This window comes from Enhydra lutris, unplaced genomic scaffold (genome assembly GCF_002288905.1).
Source record: "Enhydra lutris kenyoni isolate GAN:26980312 unplaced genomic scaffold, ASM228890v2 scaffoldscaffold13, whole genome shotgun sequence".
NCBI classification, from domain to species: domain Eukaryota; kingdom Metazoa; phylum Chordata; class Mammalia; order Carnivora; family Mustelidae; genus Enhydra; species Enhydra lutris.
The window spans coordinates 10,189,356-10,211,000 of record NW_019154097.1 but is presented as its reverse complement, the minus strand read 5'-3'; the positions used below and the strand labels follow the sequence as shown (position 1 = coordinate 10,211,000).

General features: G+C 44.1%; 2 protein-coding genes across 3 annotated transcripts in view; both read left to right on the top strand.

Moving 5' to 3' along the window:
• LOC111146052 (glutamate ionotropic receptor NMDA type subunit 3A) overlaps positions 1 to 21,645 on the top strand; it is a 150,885-nt gene that overhangs the window by 121,793 nt on the left and 7,447 nt on the right. For both annotated transcript variants that reach the window (XM_022501428.1, XM_022501429.1), the window contains exon 7: positions 20,819 to 20,983. In XM_022501428.1, coding sequence (XP_022357136.1) covers positions 20,819 to 20,983 — 165 coding nt within the window. The remainder of the gene's footprint in view (positions 1 to 20,818; positions 20,984 to 21,645) is intronic.
• LOC111146053 (protein phosphatase 3 regulatory subunit B, beta) lies at positions 7,427 to 8,205 on the top strand. Its single transcript, XM_022501430.1, has one exon. It carries the CDS (start codon positions 7,436 to 7,438, stop codon positions 7,946 to 7,948), a length of 513 nt encoding a protein of 170 aa, XP_022357138.1. The 5' UTR covers positions 7,427 to 7,435; the 3' UTR covers positions 7,949 to 8,205.

Here is a 21,645-nt window from a genome sequence, read left to right as displayed (position 1 = left end):
CACAAAGGAACATCAAAACATCACCAACGCAAACTACTTAACCTCTCTGAACTGACTCTCCTAGATGGAGAGAACAATATTTGTTTGATGCTCCTGGCTTGGTGTAAGGAACAAAGTAATGAACATAAAAGTGCCTGAACATCTACAAATGTAGGTGCTGAATGAATGGGAGTTGTCATATTTGTCCTGACTCTGCCATGAACCAACTGAGTGACCGCCAGCACATCACTAAAGTTCTCTTCAAGCTTGTTTCGTCACCATAAGATTGAGCTGTGTAGCATGGCCAGGTTAGAGTAGGCTGTAGTTCCCAGGCTGATATGATAGGTTTAGAGGGACCCTGACCTAAATGATTTGGTTCCTGGGCCACAGAGAAGGACAGTGAACTGGCTAGCCTCCATTCTGGCTCTCCCATCTCTGACCACTGCCCCAGACCTCCAAATGTTCATCCCATATGAAACTTCCTAATATTTGTTCACCGAGAAAATGGAATTTTCTTGAAGTAAATCCATTCTTCCCTCCATTACTTTTTTTTGGGGAGAGGAGGAAAGCATTAGTCAGCTCTACATTGAAAGACAAATAGATCACACAAGTCTCATCAAGAAGCTTCTATGCTGGTCAGTTTTCTTTCCAGTTTGTCTTTAAAAACCCAAAGGGAATGGCATGGGGTGAAGGAAGGGTGAGTTTTAATGCAGTCTTTTCTGCTCTTGACAACTGGGTCACATCTCAACACCCTCCTGCCCCTCTCATCCCTACCCCTTCCTTTTTCAATTTAAAATGTCACTGCTATTCAACCTGATGAAAGTTATGGCGAGGCAAGGAAAGTTAATGACCGCAGATTGCTTTAAATTGAAAACCCGCGTATGTCGGGAGCCACCTTGACAGTTGACTGCTTCCCTTGGAATAGCCTAAGTAATTAAGTTTAATATTTAAGCCAAGCATAAGGTCAGATGGATCCTATCCAGGTAGTGCTTTCTGGAAACCTGAAGAAGCACAAAGCCTTACATGTGTCCTTTTATAACGTGGAGTGGAATTGCAAAGAAAGGGAGGCCAATCTCCAAAAGGCCTCATCTTCTTGTTCTGCTACTAGAACAAATTCATTCATTCCTCCCTCCATGCGTCCATCCATCAGCAGACATGTGTTGAATGCCTGTGTGCCAGCCCTGCACCAGGGGCAGAGATGAGTACAGAACTCACAAGCAGGGATACAGACTTGTGAACAAACCCCGACACCATGCCATCACAGGGGCAGCAGCAGAAGATTCAAGGTAGAGCAGTGACACAGGCAAGCCTGTGAATGACCCACGGAAGAGCAAGAGTGAGTCAGAGAGGGCTTCCTAGAGGAGGTGTCCCCTATTGGGGGAAGAGCCCTCTAGTCAGAGCATGAGCAGGACACTGAGGCATGGAATTATAAGCAGTGCAGTTTAGCCCCACCCTCCAGAGGCACTGCACCCAGTGATGCTGTATGAACAGGATTTTATGCCCTATTAGTGGGCCCCTCCTCAGGGATGCTGGCATCATAGATGGCCACCTTCCCTTGTGTTCTACCTTACAGTTCCCCTATGAACACCAGAAGAGCAGGGACATCTTTTTAAATCTTCATATGGAAGGCAGTCTGAGATAATTGAAAAAATTTCAACTCCAAATTAGATATACTGAGGTTTGACACCCCGCTCCATCCTGTGTGTCTATATAAGCCATGCAACTTTTTTTTTTTTTAAGATTTTATTCATTTGACAGAGAGAGACACAGCGAGAGAGGGAACACAAGCAGGATGAGTGGGAGAGGGAGAAGCAGTCTTCCTGCCAAGCAGGGAGCCCAATGCGGGCCCCGATCCCAGGACCCTGGGATCATGACCTGATTAGAAGGCAGACGCAACAACTGAGCCACCCAGGTGCTCCAAACCATCAACTTCTGAAATATCAGATCCTTACCCCCAAACCGGGGTGATAATAAAATCTTCCTGTAAGTAGTAAAATATATTTAATGAGCTATTTTAGGAAGAATATTTAGCTTAATAAATGTTTCCTCTTCTTTTCTGAGTATAGAGTTATGTGTGCAGAAGAAAAAAATATTTGGTAAATAAGAAGCACATGTGGGAAATTACAGTTGTTGTACCCTCCCTTTTGGACCCATCTCCAAAAAAGCAGGAGCATCTTACAATTATAAGCATCCAACAATTCCAACGTAAAGATTCTTTTATGTGTTACTTAGATATAAGACTGGAGACTTTTTTACTGGAGGACTTGAGAAATACATGATTCTGGAATTTTCTACTTTGCAAAGTGCTGTATTAGCCCGCTATTATGATTATCATCTGATTCCTTTCTTCCAGCTCAGCTTCTAGGTTTGAGTGGGGAAACATGGTTTATGCAGACCGTTAGGATGCACTTAAATCAGATTTTTAAAGTATTTTCTTTAAATGTAATCCGTGGTATTTCAAAGTCAGACTACTGGGTGGGCCGGCTGGAGCACTACAATTCTCCCATGTTGCTTTCCTCTCTTGTGGCATCATCACAAAGGTGGGGCTGTTACTCTGTTGCTCTCTGCTTACAATGGATGACAGAAGTTGAAATTTTCCAGCAGTGCCCTCTTCACCCTTGCTAATGACCAAGTAAACAGAGCACATGGAGTAAGGGTCTCTTCCTTTGTATACCAGAGATGTTTGGGCATAAATTATGCTCAAGACCAAATACTGTTAATAGTTAGTTTCTGCTTTTTACCTGGGTTACATTCAGTGGACTCATGAATATTTATGAATATAGTTATTTACTATGCAACTAAAAGGTGTGAACAGTGCTCAGACTGATTAAGACTATTGTGAGAGACAGTCTTTTTTCCACTTTTTGAGTTTTCCATACACTGAAATCTATAGGGGAATCACGGGAAACAGGACTCCTCCCTAATTATCCTGTGCTAATAAGTAGTTGCTTCCAGGCTTTCAAGATTGTGGCTTGGAAATGTGTGAAGATTGCCATCTAGTGGCTGTGGTGTGAAGTGTCACAGACTATCAGAAAAGCCTTATTTGCTCCTCACAAGCATCATTAACCCGGTCCAAGAAGATGAGAAATTGCCCTCACATTCCCTGTATCATAACTCCGAAGACACTTTCTCGTGACGCAGCTGTGGGAGTTGGTGGAATTTCAGGACATGTTAAATGAGAAGGCAGCATCGTGGGGGAGCCCAGGGACCTGTAAAGGGTGCCGCTGTCATCACACATTATAGGTGGCTTCCTGCCACATCCGAGCACGGGGCTGGTCAGCCAGAGAAGCTAGTGCAGTGACATATGGAGCCTCATCTCTGCTCTCTCCCTCTATCCTTCTGTCCAGTAAGACATCAGGCCTGGTTGGAATGGGTTGAATTATGTCCCCCAAAAAGACATGTTGAAGTTCTAATGAACTAACCCCCTGGTCCCTCAGAACAAGGCCCACTTTGGAAATAGGGTCACTGCAGACATGATCCATTAAGTTGAGGCTGTGGTCACACTGTGTAAGGGTGGGTCCCTAATCCAATATGCCCAGTGTCCTTGTAAGAGGACAGATACAGGGAGAACACCATGACCGTGAGGCAGAAATTGGATTGATGCAGCGGTACCCAAGGATGCCAGAGACTGCCAGCAAACCAGCAGATGCTCAGAATAAGCGAGGAAGGACTCCTCTACAGGTTTCAAAGGGCACATGGCCCTGCTGACGTCTGGAGTTCAGACTTCTAGTCTCCAGAAGTGGGAGACAATCAACTTCTGTTTAAGCCCCTAGTTTGTGGTTCTTTGCTATGACAGCTAAGCAGACCTGGCCTTTCACTTTCAGTGCCTCTCTCAGCATACCGCACGCTCTCATTTTCCAGACAAGCACGTGTGGTCCTCCTCGGTGGCTAGCTGCTCTCCCAGCTGCCAGTCTCTCCCCTGTTCAATTCACACTTCACAATGCCAGAGTCATCTTTCTAGAATAGAATCCTGATTTAGTCATTCTTGTGTGCTTTCGGTCACTCTTTCTCTGTTGTATAGAAACCAGATGTCTTGGCCAAACATTCAAAAGTCCCATTGATCTGGTTCCTTCCATTTCACTTTGGTATTTTACTTAGTACTTCAGCCACATTGCACCAGATGCTGCCATCCCCACCTGCTCCCTTTCACACTTCTGCAGTTAGAGTACCTGTTCCCTTTGTCTTTGTCAGAATCAAACTGTACTTCTTGCAAAGTCTTCCTCCATTTGTTCCCAGCAAGAATTCTAGATATTTCCCAACCACTTCTCAGTTCTCTGAATTCTTACAGCTCTTAGCCTTTATACTTCTGATGACATCTTTCCTTTTCCATCTTGTGTTATAACTAATTACAATTTTCTACTGCCTCAAGTCACTCAGTGGTCAGTAAGCTTTCTGAGTAGGGACCATCCCTCAATGCCCTCAGTGCTCTACATGTTGAAGAAACAGGATTGGATAAATGATGCCCTGTAAGGAATGATTGAATAAACGTTGCCGTTTCTTCAGTGTCTAGGGAATGGTCAGACATTTCTTCACTTCATCTAATACCACACTCTCCTGCAACCTCCCTGTTCTGGCCACAGTAGCCTTTTTCAAGTTCTCCTACTTGATATGCTCCTCCTGCCCCAGTCCCTTTGCACATGTAGTTCCTTCTTCCTGGAACACTCATCCCTGCCCAGAACATCAGTTAATTTCTTCTTCTCCTTGATATTTCCGCTCAGTCATCACTTTCCCAGTTAAGGTTTAGTTCATCTTACTCACTGGATCAAATTCCCATTGTGTGAACTCCCCTGGCATGACAGATTCCTACTGTGTTAATGACCCACTGCGTGGGTCACTCCCAGAATGTGCGATACTGCTCAGAAACCCATTCTCCTGACTAACTTGGAAGATGATGCCTTACATGAACCACAGGACTCATCGCTTCTGTTTGGCTTTATTTTCTAATGCCAGTTACTTTTGCACATGACCATCTTATAGTTCTTTCCCTAAAAACTTGCTGAAATGGAAGTGCCATCAGGTTCCTGATTTCTTCTGGAACAGTCAACCCTTTCCATTGACTTACTGCAATGAATGTCTGACGGTCCGGATCCCTCCACAGTGATAAACAGAAAGAGTAACAGTGAAAATGACTAAGAATAACAACCAGAGAAAATTGAAACAATGGCATTGAGCCCCATAACAATGCTGACCTACAAAGTTTATGAAATGTGGAGCAATGGGGAACTCAACTTCACATTGACTAGAACTTAAGATCCAGCGTGACGTTGCATCCTCTGCAGGGAAGGAGTAAAGCAATTCTTGGTTGCACACTGAATTATTTTAGTGAAGTGGTGCCATCTTCCTGATAGTGTCTGTTCCACATGAGTTGACTCTTGTGACAGTACTTCTCTTACATAACATTTCTATGTGCACTCCCGCATCTCGCTCTCAGAATAACTACATGCAGTGGAGAAGGCAGTTATAATTACTATCCCCATTTTACAGATGAATACACTGAGGCTGGGACAGGAATGGCTCCTCTAAGGGCTCATTGTTAATCTGGGCAGAGCAGGTATTGGAACCTGGTCTACTGAATTCTTATGCTCTCTCCACTACCCTTTACTACCTCCTAATAAAACCCATAGAGGAACAGAGGAATACACTTACTAAAAGTTTCCACACTAATATCTCCTTTCCAAATGACAACTATCATGGGTAAGTCAGCGTGAACTCCAGAAACATGCTTGATGGGCCAGTGCTGTCAGTCCTCAAGGAGTGTGCTGGGGGAGCCAGAGCTAATGCTGAGGAAGTGCTTAGAGCAGTGAGTGGCACATGGTCAGTGGTACCAAGGAATGCTCATTAAATGACATAACTGCGTGTAAGGACCCAGGCTGCCAACTGTTCATTCTTTAAGACTTCATGACCAAAAAAAAAAAAAAAAGACTTCATCTCCACCCACAGGGGAAATAGTAAGGACAAATGATGTGACAATGATTTCTCATATTGGCTAATACCAGCTTTAATCCTCACACAGCTGTACAAAATAGATTATTAGCTCCATTTTACAGATGGAAAAACATGCTAAGCAAGTTGTTTGAGGCCTTACTCAATGGTCACTTCAGAGCTGATGTTGGATTATTCTGTTTTGAAATCTTTCCACCCTGTCATGCTTCTTTCAGATCTAATTCATTCAATCAGTTGGGATAATAATTCAGTTATTAAATATTGTAGCCTACCAAACTTCCCTTTTCCCTTACATTGTCTGGTTCTTGGGTTAGGTACCCCGTAGCCGTCATGGCAGTTTCGGTAGTTGCCTTTAGAGTGCTATTTTGGCTGAACTTAAAACACAAAGAAGGTAGTAGCATTTTTTAAGTGAGTGTTTGCCCCTTTCAGTTTGATTTAGTGGCCTGGGGTTCTCCCGGTGAACTACATTGCCCTTGAGTCAGTTTATTTCTTATGCATTTGGAGTAAATGATGTGCTTCTAAAGGAAGAAGGAGTGCGGGGTGGGGGGGAGGGGGGCACAAGAGATTCATGTTTAACAAAAAGAACAAATCCAGCTTAAGCAAAGAGGAAAGCATGAGACAGTGGAAGGACCACTGTCGCTCTCAAAACATACAAAAGGCATCTCTGGGCACTTTACAGCCATTCCCAGCTTGGTCCGCAGGACAACCACCAGGCTCCGGTTGGAAAAAGATGAAGACCAGTCATAAGATGATGGATTCCAAGTAACAGGGTAACCAAGGCCATAGTCTTGGGAACTGTGTCTTCTTGAAAGAATGCCCTGAATTTAGCGCTGTGTATATCCCTCGGGAATATGTTACCGCCTATCAGTGATCATGTCAGAAATTCTGTGCGACATCTGGGTGGTCTCGTACAAAGACCCGGAACCCCAGGTCTTGAAAAGGGTCAGTGACCACTGCACCTGAAGGATGTCAATCCCGGCAGAGAATTTAGGAAATATGTGTAAGATCAGCGCTTTGATGTATTACCTCATTTAGTCCACCACGAGGTCCTCATAAGCATAAAGAGTACGGGACTGCAGTGCGCTCTGTCATTCTGAGCATATTGATGCAGCACATACTGCGCGTCAGGCACTGTGCTGGGGACGCTGCCCCTTTGGAGCCTTCTAAGGACCAGTGAGGAAGCGAGAAGATAAAATACTAGCATTGGGACTAGGAAGAAAACCGCCAGCAGCCAAGAGGGCAAGAGAAGGAAAGAGGGCGGAGCAACCTATATGCCTATCCACTCCTGGGCGTCCGTTACCCCAGCCCCTGCCCCGCCGCACTCTCCTACCTTCTCCCACTTCCCTCTTTGCCCGGCTCCCTGCTCCTTCCGTGCCGCCTGGTGGGGGAGGGGAGAGGTCTTCGAGCCTTCTAAGCCTGCCCCGCCCCCCCCATCCTCCCGCAGCAGCCGCGCAACCGCCGGGCTTGGACACGCCCTCGCCTACAGCCCTTGTGAGCGGTGTCCGCGTCCACAATGGGAAATGAAGCCAGTTACCCGGAGGAGATATGCTCCCACTTCAACTCCGATGAAATTAAAAGACTGAGCAAGAAGTTTAAGAAGCTGGACTTGGACCGTTCAGGCTCTCTGAGCTTGGAGGAGTTCTTGTCCCTGCCCGAGCTGCACCAGAACCCGTTGGTGCAGCGAGTGATCGACGTCTTCGACACCGATGGCAATGGAGAAGTGGACTTCAAGGAGTTCATCCTGGGGGCCTCCCAGTTCAGCGTCAGGGGGGACGAGGAGGAGAAGTTGAGGTTTGCCTTCAGCATCTATGACATTGATAAAGACGGCTACATTTCCAACGGGGAGCTCTTCCAGGTGCTGAAGCTGATGGTGGGCGACAACCTGAAGGACTGGCAGTTACAGCAGCTAGTGGACAAAACCATCATCGTCCTGGATCGGGATGGAGACGGGAAAATATCTTTTGAGGAGTTCAGCGCTGTGGTCAGAGGCCTGGATGTCCACAAGAAGTTGGTGGTGATTGTGTGAGCTTTTAAGAGCACCACCCACCAATTCTTATTTCCCTTTCTGTCTCTTAAGATCTGCTCAAGGCAGTCCAGGAGCTGGGTCTCTGATTTATTTGGAAGTGTTTCTCTTTGTGAAGCCACATTTTCTAACATGAACCTCATGACCAACTCAGTGTAGTGAATTCTTTTTATCTCAGTGATTCAGGGTAACACCCATACTGGGGGAGACCAAGATGAAGGAGCATGGTGGGGAAAGAAAATCAAAAGGTCTTTCTAAACATCTTTCTCGACAGATTGTTAACTTCCTATTGTGGCAACAGGAACAGATCTATTTCTCTTGGCTGAGCACCTTTTAATCAGCTCTCTCTGGGCAGTGAAAGCCCACCTTTCCCTTTCCTAGGCTGTAGCCCACTCCCCATCTTGCATCTAGATATCCCTGAGCCCATCTGGAGGCCTCCTCCTGTCCCATCATTCCAGCTCCTGACCAAGAACTGGTCTCAGGGCTCTTACAAGAAATGCTAATAAGCCTGGACTAAATGCCTAGCCCAACTCTCAGCCTTAGTGGCAGTTTTTCCAGGTGGGCCAGCCATCCCAGTAGGAAGTACAGTTAAGATTGCTTCCAGTCGGGGTGCCTGGGTGGCCCAGTGGGTTAAAGCCTCTGCCTTCCGCTCAGGTCATGATCTCAGGTCTTAGGGTCGAGCCCCGCATCAGGCTCTCTGCTCAGAAGGGAGCCTGCTTTCTTCTCTCTCTCTCTCTGTCTCTCTCTCTCTCTCTGCCTGCCTCTCTGCCTACTTGTGATCTCTGTCAAATAATAAAATCTTAAAAAAAAAAAAAAAAAAAAAAGATTGCTTCCAGTCCAAACAGGGCAGGGACCTTCCCAGGAAGCTCTTCCCTCCAAAACTCAGCCCCCTGCCCCCACCCCACCCCACCCCACCCCCAGTTAGAGGGAAAGAAGCAGATTCAGAATTGTTCTGATAGGACAGAGGCAGATACATTCAAAAGATGCAGAGATGGGCAAACACATCTCTGCTGCAGGGGGGGGAATGCTGTCTATACTAGCTAAACTCAGTTTTAAACATCAGACCTGAGGCCTGGCAGGGAAGCTGAGAGCTCTTTCACCCCAGGAAGCCTTTTTTCTAATGGGATTCAGCCCAGAATTCCTCACAGGCTAATACACCTGCAGCCTAGGTGTGTACTAGAGCCTAGTCATCCTGGGCAAGGGCAGTGTGTGTGCCTTCTTTCTAGCTCTGTGTTTAGGGATGTCATGTTGTTAGATTGAAATTGGCCATGGGAGGGACACCTGGGTGGCTCAGTTCATTAAGCATCTGCCTTTGGCTTGGGTCATAATCCCAGGGTTCTGGGAGTGAGTCCCACATCAGGCTCCCTGTTCAGCAGGCTCCCTGCATCTCCTTCTGCCTGCCGCCCCCCTGCTTATGTGCGGTCTCTCTCTCTGACAAATAAAATCTTAAAAAGAGAGAGAGAGAATTTGGCCATGATAGAACTAGTACATCATGGAAAGAAGCAAAAACATTTCATGTTTTGTTTGGAGAACTTGTGTACCAGTAAGTATACCACTGCCTATATCCAGATATTACCAGCTCTCCGAGGCCCCACTTGCTATCAGTTCTCAGAAAACCAACTGTCCTAGGTCCCAGCATTTGCCACTTCATGCCAATCCTCTTGCTTACCATGGACCACTCCCCACAGACGGGCTGAAGGCTCCAAACATCAGGACAATGAAACCTACTCTCCCTACACAGGACAAAACTCAGGTGATTTTTCTCAGGATGAGGAAGATCTGTTTGAAAGATATTATTATCCTTCTAGTTTGAAGAAGCCAGTTGCTATTTTTGAAAAAACAGAAGTAGGAAAAATAAGTCCACAAATTTCTTCACTGTCAGGGTACCCATCTACCAGCCTCCCTGCCATACTTTTTATTAAATAGATTATTTAGGAACCACAAAAAATAGGAATCTCTGTTCCTTTCATTTCTGTGCAGTCCTAAAAAAAATCTGTTAATAATAAATGGTCCCAACCATGTAGCGATCTGAGTCATAGCCCCATTGCAGGATGACATCGTTGAAAGAATCAGACACACCTGGGTTTGGAGTCATTTAAACCAGGTTCTTACGATGGGCATTTATTAGCTGTGTGAGCATGAGCAAGTTACCTAACCTCTCACGATCAGTTCTCCTAATTAAAACAAGGATCCATTGGTTATTTTGAGGATTCAAAAATATAAAACATGTAAGGGTGGCTGACTGTCTTGGTTGGTAGAGCATGTAACTCTTGATCTCCGGGTTTTGACTTTGAGCCCCATGTTGGGTGTAGAGCCTACTAAAAAATAAGACAAGGGCCTGGAGCACAATGGGTTCATTCTAATTCCCTTCCCCCTCCCCTTCTCCACTTCTATTAGATCAAGATACATAAGGGAAACAGGATGCTTATTTCTTCCTTTTGAACCCTTTCTTAGTACTTAGCTACACCACTCTAAAATTAAACTGGATATTTGTGTAATCCTAATCCTCCCCACCCCCTCATTTGCAGAAAAAAATAGACTTCTTGACTAGAGAAAGTTTAAAAGAAAGACTCTCTGGCCACCTGGGTGGCTCAGTTGGTTAAGCATCTGCCTTCAGCACAGGTCATGATCCTGGGGTCCTGGGGTCCTAGGATGGAGCCCCACATCAGGCCCCTTGCTCAGCGGGGAGCTCGCTTCTCCCTCTGCCTGCTGCTTCCCTGTTTGTGTGTGCTCTCACTCTCTCTGACAAATTTAAAAAAAAATCTTTAAATAAAAGGAAGACTCTGATTCTAGCCCAGCCTATTTGACTCTGTGGAGGAAACTGCATGAGGAAGGCGAGCATGTGCAGTACTAGCCAAGAAGGCCTCAGAGACATTTTTTATATACCCTGCAATGTACACATTAAAATATGGAAATTTAAAAATTACAACGAAGGGTTTGAAACATGTTGGATTACATGTTTTAATTTAACAAGAGGAAAATATTTCAGCTTCTGGAATGGCCGGAATTAACAGGCTAATTGTTCGATCAGTCTACTTAATGTAGTTACCCAGAGTTTTATGGCAATGACCTTGAACTAAGAGCCTGTTTCCAGTTTCAGAAACTGGAAAGATCTGACTGTATGGGTATTTGGGAAGAAAGATCACATTTACTTCCAAGTAAGAATGCTCTGATTTTTCTGTTAGTTGCCAGTTGCCAACAAATGTAGTTCAGTGCAACTCGTTGGGTGATAATGGTAGGTAACATTTACTGAACCACTGTTCCAGACACTGTTGAAGTTGTTACATCATTTAATCATAATAACACTGTGAAGTAGGTGCCATCATTCAGTTTAATACATGATGCTCTGGAGAGATCCAGAATCTTCTCCAAGATCTCCCAGCTGGTAAGTGGCAAAGCAAGAACTTGAACCAGGCTCCTCCTCTTCCTCCTCCCCCTCCCCCTCCTCTTTTTTTTTTTTTTTTTTTTAAGATTTATTCATTCATTTGAGAGAGAGTGCATGCCAGTGTGGGGAGGGGCAGAGGTGGAGAATCTTCAAGCAGATCCCCCCATCAAGTGCAGAGCCTGTGGGGCTCGATCCCACCACCCATGTGATCACAACTGGAGCCAAAACCAAGAGTCAGATGCTTAACCTGCTAAGCCACCCAGGCACCCCTGAACCAGGCTTTCTTCTGATCCCAAAAGCTGAACTCACTGCATTACCTCTTACTTTTATGGTTCTTATATTTACCTGCTTCAAAATATTTCTGATAGTGTTATTAATATAATCAAATCAAACCTCAGTTTTCACAAAAGGAGTGAATTACTCATCAAGGACCTAGCAGCTGGCACCTCTTTGGTTCTACATATTGGGGGGGGGGGGAAGCAAGGCAATCATAAGTCATCTTCCATCTTCATTTTGAAAAATAAGTGATGTGTTTAGATTAAACTGATAATAGCAACCATACATGTCTAAGCTATAGAGATCAGTAACAATATGTTGTTATGAATCCTATGTTAATGGATTGTATCTGCTTTCTACCGTATGTTGCAATCCCAAACCACTTTTTTTTTAATGTAGGAAAAAATGGCTTTAGCATTGTTGGTTTATCCTCTAGGTCTATCATGCTTTAGAGACATTCTCTGGGAAAAACCTCTCAGGAAATTTTTTTGTTTTGTTATAAGCTGTTCTGCATTTATGCTGCTGATTGTCTTTGTTAGCATGGAGGAGGTCATTGATCTGGCTACTGTGTTTTATCTGTTTTTCTTGCCTTGAAAAGGGAAAGGCTTGGATGTTTTTAAAGACAAGGTTGCATCGTAATTGGCCACTAGACTGAGAATCAGAACTGGACCCCTCTCCTTTCATATTGGCTACCATAGCTCTCCCAAAGGCTGGTGACTGTGTGAATAGTAGCAAAGCATGTGTCAGCTTTAAAGGCATTAGCTGATTCACAATGAAAAACCACAACACTGAAAAGGACACTAGCAGCAAGACAGCTGTGTACATCAAAGGATATAGTCTGACAGCTCATAGGCTTAATCTGACCCACAAGTACATTTTTTGTTTTACATAATGTTAGTACATAGTTTTACATAATGTTTGTCCTCACAATTTTCTTATTTGCCAATATTTTTAAAATCTGAAGATCTTAAAATGAGCATAAAGGAGTGCATGCCACCCTGAGAGTGCCCTTTTATTGACTAATGTATCTCTGAAGCATGTGGCTAAAATGGAAGGTCTCAATGAAGAGAAAATAACGTGCTCCACTCTTTAGTATAAAAGCTCAAGAACAAAATGGCAAAACCCCTGGTCTCTTGGAGCTTATATTCTACATGAGAAGGGAAATAGGCAATAAATTCCTATTTATCATGACAGGAGAAAAATTAAAACAGAGTAAGGATATAGGTTGTGTCCAGGAAAGGAAGGGAAGGAGGGCAGGTTTTGCCTTTTATTTTTTTCAAAAATAAAGCAACTGGTCATAAAACACTTATCCCAACAATGTGTATATTTTCTAACAGCTAAAACAATAGATGGGTTTACAGTAGTCAAAACAAATAACAGCCATATAAAATTTCAAACTTCCATATAATAAAATCCAACAAAAGCTAACGGTAAAACCTGAAGTTAGAGAAACATAAATAATATGTAGGAAAGAGGTTAATAGCTTTTTTAAATAAAAAGCCTGGACTTGTCTGAAATGTATAATTGGCAAAGGTTATAAATATAGGATTCATACAAAAGGGGATGCAAACATCAGAAAATGGCCTCACTAAGGAAATACAAATCAGAGTGTTTAAAACAGGAAGAAGTGATTGCGTACAAAACAGGCTTGGCAAGGCTGTGAGCGTGCTGTGCATTGGGGCAACACTAGCAGCAACATTTTCTGAAAGCTGCTTCACACATCGCCAGGCATCAGAACAGTTACATCAGCTGACCTGTTAATCCCACCCACTGCATATATTTATCTCAGGAAGTCAAAGCCAATTTTTTAAATGCTATACATAGAAAAATTTTTGTTACAGCAATATTTATTATATATATACAATTAATAATATTAAAATTAAATACCTGACAGTTTGAGATTAGCTAGGTCAATTATGGTAAATAATAGGTCACAATATAAGGCCATTAAAATTAATAAAGTGACTGTAAACGCACACATTTTTAGAAAATAGTGGTTTTTTTAAAGCATAATTGTATGTTTACATAACTCTGGAAAATACATATGCATATGTTTCATATGCAGTTCAGGAGAGAATATGGAAGAACTGAAGCATTTTTGTAGGGACACCTGGCTGACTCAGTTGGTTAAAACCTGTGACTCTTCATCTTAGGGTTGTGAGTTTGAGTCCCACGATGGATGTAGACACTTAAAAATAGAACTTTTTTTTAAAAAAGAAAGTATTTGTATAGTCTAAGGATTATGGTTAATCATCTCTAAGTTTTAGAAATATTTTTCTGAATTGCCTTAATAATAAATTAAGATTTCCAAAAGGCCACACAATGAAACTAATGTAGCAAACTGAGCACCAGGTCCACGGCTAAACAATGGTTGCCAAAGCCTAGAAGGAGCAGGGGGTTGTGGAATGCAAGGAACAGAGAGGGAGCATTTCCTCAGCACTATAGGCAGGAAATGTTGATGAGCCATTAAGCAGATTGCAGAGTAAAGAAGACAGAGGTGTCCCCCGGCCACCAGGGCCTGGGAAGTGATGGGACATTCCCACAGACACTGATAGCTTTCCATCTAGATTATTTTACTCATCCAAATATGTGAGCACTGTTAACTTTGCTTATGCGTTGTCCTATTGGATTTTGTAAATCATCTCTTTTGTTTCTTTTGTTAAATGTGATCTTCCAGTCTGCCCTTCATTGATGAGAAAATTCCAGATCCTCTGAGTGAACACCTTCTTTCTCCCTTTTCTTGATTATTGTTAATTTTTTTAGAAATCCCAAATGATAACACTTTTCAACCTTACGCTACTCCCTAGCCCGGCAGACTCTCTCCCCTAGGAGCTGTCCTTGGTACCTTGAAGCCCATGCTTCATGCAGGTCTCCATCTTCTGTCCCTCGCCCTCAGAGGGTCATGTGTATAGACACAATGAATCTGCCAGATTTGTGGAGCTGCTGCTCTTCTGGTCAAAATAGTTGGTGGACAAAAAAAAAAAAAAAAAAAAAAAGTGTATAAATCAGATCTTCTAAATCTGAAACATCATTTGCTTCCTACATGTCCTGCTTCTAAGTATCTAGGAGTCATCCATATTTCAGAAGATCCATAGCCTTTCTTTTCTTTACCTCTTACTAAAACTATTATTCCTCCCCTTCTCTTACTCTTACTAAAGGAAAAGAAAATTTGTTTGAACACCAGGATTGGGCTTTACAGACTCAGACAGGAGATAATGCAAAGTTTAATGCATCAGATCACTAAAGTATAAAATGATTTCCTATGGTTCTTGTAGTTATTTTGCTCTGGGGGAAACCTACTTTAATAGGTACTGGAAATCTTGAGATTAATTATAACTAAGTTTCTTGTCAGATGTATACTTTGATAAGCATTTATTGAGTACCTACTATACACCAAGCTTTTGGAGGCATGCAAAGAAAGGCAGAGAGCCTCACTGTGTCAAAGAAATCTTCCTAGAACAAACTCACACATTCATTTCAGTGTTCTGCATGAGAAATAAAGTGTATCTCAAGATTGGTTCTTTTTATACCTTGGAGCTAGGGGAGCTTAGTCCTTAAGCAGTCGATCAGGTCAGGTTCTTTGGTTGTAAGCAACAGATTAATTTAAACAAGAAAAGGGGGAATTATTGAAAGAATAGTGGGGAGCTCAGTATTTTGAAGTGAGGAGAATGACTGATGATGCCTCAGGAACCAGAGGACTTCAGGAATGGTAGTGGCAGGAAATAGGAAAAATAGTGTCTTTGAGGCACTGGCATTGGAAATGACTCAGCCTCAACCACTTTCAGTGACAATGTCTCTGCCCAAATGCAAACTGACTTACCTTGGGTCCCATGCTTGGCTCCAGGGGACTAAAGAACTGGGAGTCTGTGACTGGTAGACACACCAAAACTATATGAAGTGGGAGAGGGCAGTCCTCCAATAAAAGGGTCCTAAGCAAATAAATCAGTACAATACACACCCAACACAAGCCAGCTGAAATTACTGCATTCAGTCTCTAAGTTTTTATTTTATTAATTGTAAATATATTTCCCCCCAGTTAGGTCCCCAGAGTGATGAACACTGGCATTATGAAGTCAGGATGGCAAGTTTTCTGAGCTCTCTCAGTTCTCTCTTCTATTAATGCAATATCAATATGCATCTTTGTCTTTCTCCCTCACGGAATTATTCTAGAACTCTCCTGAGATATACAGAAGTGTTTGGGGGGGGGGGTCTGTATACATTTACCTTATACAAAAAAGATACTAGCTTTCATCCATTCATTCAAAAATATTAATTGAACACGTAGTAAATGCTAGACACTATTGTAGGCAATCAGGGTCCACTCTGAACAAAATGGCAAAACCCCTGGTCTCTTGGAGCTTATCTGCTACATGAGAAGGGAAATAGGCAATAAACTCATATTTATTATGACAGGAGAAAAATCAAACAGAGTGAGGGTATAGGTTGTGTCCAGGAAAGGAAGGGGAGCAGGGCAGGTTTTGCCTTTTTAACCATATGGTTAGGCTAGACTTTACTGATAAATGACATTTGAGTAGAGACTTGCAGAAAATGAGGGGAAGAGAGCAATATTGATGCCTGGCAGAAGAGTTACAGGCAGAGAGAACAGATGAAGATCCTCGACTGCTCCATAGACTTAAATAAGTGAGAGAAAGCCCAAGTAGCTGAACAGAATGAACAAGTGAGAGAAGGATATGAAGTTAGGAGGTGTGGGACTAAATCATGGAATTTCTTGTAGGACATTGTAAGAACTCTGGCATTTACTCTAGATGAGATGGAAAACCATCACTGGGCATTGCATGACATGATATGTTGAGGGAGCCAAGCCGGATGCCATGCAGAAGACAAACTGAGGGGGTCAGGGAACCAAAGAGAAGGCTATTTCAATAGTCTAGGTGAGCAATGATGGTGGCATAGACCAGAGTGGTTGATGGAGATGGTGGGAAGTCATCAGATTCTGTGTATACTTTGAAGGTGGGGTCTGCCATATTTGCAGACACACTATATATGGAATGCTAAAGAAAGAGAGCAGTCAAAGATAACTCTAAGGTTTCTGACCCTAGCAATAGCAAGGATGGAGATCCTCTGATGAGAAAGACTATTTGAGGAGCTATTGTCAGGGAAAATTTGTTTATTTCAGTGTGTTAAGTCTGGGATGTCTGTTAGACAACCAAGAAGAGAGACTGAATAAGGAGTTGGGGAAGTCATTGGCAGATAGGTGGGATTTAAAGCCATGAGTCTGGATAAGAAAGTGAATGTAGCTAAAGAATCAAAGTCATACCAAAATTTATTAACAGAAAGATGAGGAGAAACCAGTAAGGCAGTAAAGACTGAAGTAGAACAAAGAGAGAGGTATCCCAGAAACAGTGAAGAAAATATGTCAAAGAGGATGAAATAATAGTGTCCAACCTGATACATGAATAAGGTGAAAACTGATTGTTGGATTTAGCAATGTGTGGAGGTCATTGATGGCTTTGACAGGAGTCATGTAGGTTATAGGTTGGGACAAAAAGCCTGATTGGAATGAGTCCAAAAGAGAATGGGGACAGAGGAATTGAAAACAAGTATAGCCAACTCCTTCGAGGACGAGAGAAAGTGTGTAGGTGGTATGTATTGAGAGATGTGCACTGGGGGCTAGGGAGGCTTAGCTCTTCGGACTCAGTACCATCTAAGGCATGATACATGAAATAGTCCAACAGCATTTCTTGCTCGAGGTTTCAGAATTAATCAGTTATCTCAGCAGCTGTCAGATGTTTCAAATGTCCACATCTGAGCAAGCTGCCAAGGACAGTTTAGGCAGCAACGAAATTGGTAGTCTTGGCCTCTGTGTGTCACTGGGAGCACTCATGGATCTGGGCAGAGACCACTCAGAACATCAAGGCATCTCTCTTTATCTGAATTTAGTCCACTCCTGGAAATACATTGGCTAGTGAATTTCCAGAAGGTAGAAGTCCTTCGCATTGTTTTAAATGGTGGTGGGGAAACACCAGAGCATTCCCACCTCATCTAAAAATCCCAATGAGTTTCTTTAAATATCACTACAACACTCTTAGACACATGGGCACCTGGGTGACTCAGTCAGTTCAGCATCTACATTCAGCTCAGGTCATGATCCTGGGGTCCAGGTGGCAAGGAGTACCCATAAATGGTATTCACTTGAAAGGCAGTGCAGGCTTTAGCATCAGACTGTCCTGGATCCACAGCCTGACTCCCCCATTTATTAGCTTGTAAGATCTTGTGGAAGGTGGTTAATCTCTATGAGACTCAGTTTCCTTGAATGGGAGATGGAGATAATAATACTTAAAGGGTTATTATAAGATCATAATATGCATAAGGATGCCTGGCACACATATTAGATACCTAATTTAAAAGAAACAGTCACTATATCTATTAGTCTATTAGTATGTGGTATAAACAACAGAAATTCAAAGAAAAAAATGAGGGGGTGCCTGGGTGGCTCAGTTGGTTAAGTGTCTCACCCTTGGTTTCAGCTCAGGTCATGATCTCAAGTTCGTGAGATTGAGCCCCACATCAAGCTCAGCATGGAGTTTGCTCAAGATTTTCTCTCCCCCTCTCCCTCTGCCTCTCTCCCTGCTCAGGCTCTCTCTCAAATAAATAAAATCTTTAAAGAAAAATGTATAAAATAAACCAAGTACAGCCTATTTGTTATTGAGGTAAGAAGAGGAAAATGAGACTAGTTCTTGTCATGCACCAAAAAAGGAGGGGGAAGCCATGTGTTTAAAAGGCAAGATGTTTCACTGTAAGTTACATTTTTCTCCCTCATCTTGGCAGACCTTATAAGAAAGCATTGCCAGTCTGTTAAATGTTTTGCTGATTGTTTGATGATGTTAAAATCAAAAATGAATTCCCCCATTTTATTCATCCATAGCAGTAATAACTCATAAAATCCTTATATAATAGCTATATCCTATACACATAGAGGGCCAGCCCAGTGGCTATTTTCAGCCATATTTGTAATCTGCTTTCTGGAGGTCAGCATTACACAGTTGGTCACCATTTGTCCCAGGAGAAGCCCTAGTGCTTTCGTGGCTCTCAGGGCCCGATACATCTCTTGCCTTTCCTAGACCAGCATTCCTTATTCCCTAGGGCTGGGCTTCTGCCTCATCATCAGGTGGTCTGCCTTTTGCTCAGTCACCTAGACCAGGCCATGCTCTATGTCCCTGCTCACCTCCAGTCATTAGTTGTCCAGGCAGTATCTGTCATGGATACTGAGCCCCTGCTGGAGGTACCATCATGGGGGAAGAGAGATTTCGTGGCCCAGACTCCACCAGAGTCCGCAATCCCCAAGTTCAGTCTCTGAACGCTACCACCAGATGGACTTCCTGGAATACCCAGAAGGTTGACCCATGCCTGAACCATGTCTGGCTAGCTTCAGGATTCAGGTCTTCAGGATTCAGGTGGGGAGAATGAAAGAAAGGAAGACCCCTTCAGAGAATGGGGGACACTGACATCAGTCAAGGGAGGGTGAGTAAGAGTGTAGGCTCTGGAGCCAGACTGCCTGGGTTTGAACGCCAGCTTTTACCTTTGCTAGTTTTGTGACCTGGGACAAATTGCTAAGCTACTTTGTTCCTAAGTTTCCTCACCTATAAAATGGAAGTGATGACAGTACCTATCTCATGGGTTGTTATGAATAGTAAGCAAGTCCCTACAGTGACAAAGTGCTCAGAGCTGTGCCTTCCACATATTAAGTGCTAAGTAATTATTGATGATGACGATGATCAGCAAAAGCCTCAAGAAGAGGGATGACAGGCTCCTTAGTCCTGGCATCTGAGGGCTTGTAGTTTGACCCTGCTTCTCCCTCGCGGCCCGTGCCTCCTGCCCAGACCTACATCTCAGCCACCATGGTCTGCTTCACAGCACCCTACATCACTCTGCCAGATGTCACTTCTTTCCCTCTGTTTCCACAGCCTTCAGAGTGCTTACTTTCCTACCCGAGCCTCCACATTCTACTTCTGTTATGAGCCAACTTCTCCATAAAACTGAGAAGACACGGATCTGTGCCTGTATCATGGCCTGTGAATGTTTGCTTCCTCCCTAGACTCAAGTTGATTAAAGGCAGAGACATAATCCTCCTATCTTCATCCCATGGTACCTCAGAGACTGCCTAAAGTAGGCACTCAGTGTGTGCAAAGTCTTTCTTTCTGCAGGATTGACTCTTGTCATTGATGTCTGTGACTGAATAATACCCGTTTTATAGAGAACTCATGAGGATTCTCTTAGATCTCATATGTAAATCACATAGCAAAGTACCTGCCACATACAATTGTTGTAACTATAGTTGTTGTAACTGCTGCTGGCTTTTTTTGGAGGGAAGGATGTGGGGAGGGGCAGAGGGAGAGAGAGAATCCCAAGCAAACTCCATGCTCAGCCTAGAACCTGATGTGGGACTCGATCTCATGACCATGAGATCATGACCTGAGCCAAAATCAAGAGTCTTACACTTAACTGACTGAGCCACCCAGGTGCCCCAGCTGCTGTTTTGTTGGATAACAGAAAGACCCCAGGTTTCCCAGCTAAACAAACATGGACTTACAGACCTGCTTGGTCACTTAAAAGCTGCAAGGACTGTAAATTGTGGTTTTCAACTGTAAATTGTGGTTTTAATACCTATCTCAGTGCAAAAAGGTAAGCAATCAGTAAATATTAGATCCCCCCCCCTTTTTTTTCCTCCTCTGTGGCTGTCTAATTTTGTGAACTGCTTGAATTTACTTCACTTCCCTGGTCCCAGGTTCCTCATCTGTAAAATGAGAACATTGAAGTAGATGATCTCCATGTTCCTGCCAGATCTAAATGTCAAAATTACTGAATTCATTGTCTCTTCCCCTTAAACCTACTCATTCTGCATCCCTAAGAAAGGTTCTTTCCTTGATAACTGTTCAGTGCTTTAATATGTTAAATTGTTTCAACCCTTGGTCTCTCTCCTCTTTCTCAGTCTCTAGAGCCTATAAGGTGGCCCAGACCCTGAGACCCTTCAGACAATAGGACTGTATGTGCCCTGCTCCCCAGGAAGCGTGCTGCGCCCTCGGTCCTGGCTGGGCCCCTCTCACAACGTGGTCTAGTGAAGCGTGCCAAGCGCCCAGGGAGGGGTAGTCTCCAGCTCTCCCGGGGGTCAGGAAAGGATGTGCATCTAAAAACAAGTGTGGGGCCAGATGGAGCCTCACATTTATAGCCTTTCCTTTCCTGTTCTGCCACAGACTTTGCAAATGGGCATCAAACACTTCTCTGGACTCTTCGTGCTTCTGTGCGTGGGCTTTGGTCTGTCCGTGCTGACCGCCATCGGGGAGCACGTCGTGTACAGACTGCTGCTCCCGCGCATCAAGAACAGGTCGCGGCTGCACTACTGGCTCCACACCAGCCAGGTGAGTGCCGGCCACCTCGGGATGAACCCTCAGCCTTGCCGCCGATGCCGCAGGCCAGAGCCCCACGGCACACAGGTGACCAGTTACCAAGAGAACCAGGCAGCCTAGACAGCTCTGTGCAGAAAGTGGAGTTCCTTCTAGCCCATCAATCCACTTTCCCCGTGAAGTAGCCTGTCCTGTCATACCCCGCCTGTCTCATCACCTGCACTGCACCTCCCACGGAGGCGATGGGATTGTTTTTAACCTGGTTTCACTTAACACTTGACTCGAGGGGATGGCGTGAGAGATTTATTTCCGACATTCTCTTCCAGCCAAAATGGAAACTCATTCAATGAGTGTGAAGTCCCTATTTCTCCCTTTAGATGAACCTAGTGGCCCCTGTTCTGTCCCCATTTTCAAAGGCCCCAAGGGAGGAGGTCAGCCGGTGCCCAGGCCCAGCTGCACAGGATGGACGTTCAGTCCCCAGACTTGGGTGTGCTCAGGCCCCGGGACCCCGGAGAGCATCCAGCCAGCACCCTATTCAGGCGCGCTCCCTGTCAGCGGTGAGCAGGGAGAGCCGGAGGAGAAGAACAGAAGGGACTCTGGCAGCAGGAGCAGCTGCCCCCAGGGAAGCGGAGGCCGAAGGTGCCAGCCTCATCTCCCCACCAGCAGCTCCCTCCTGT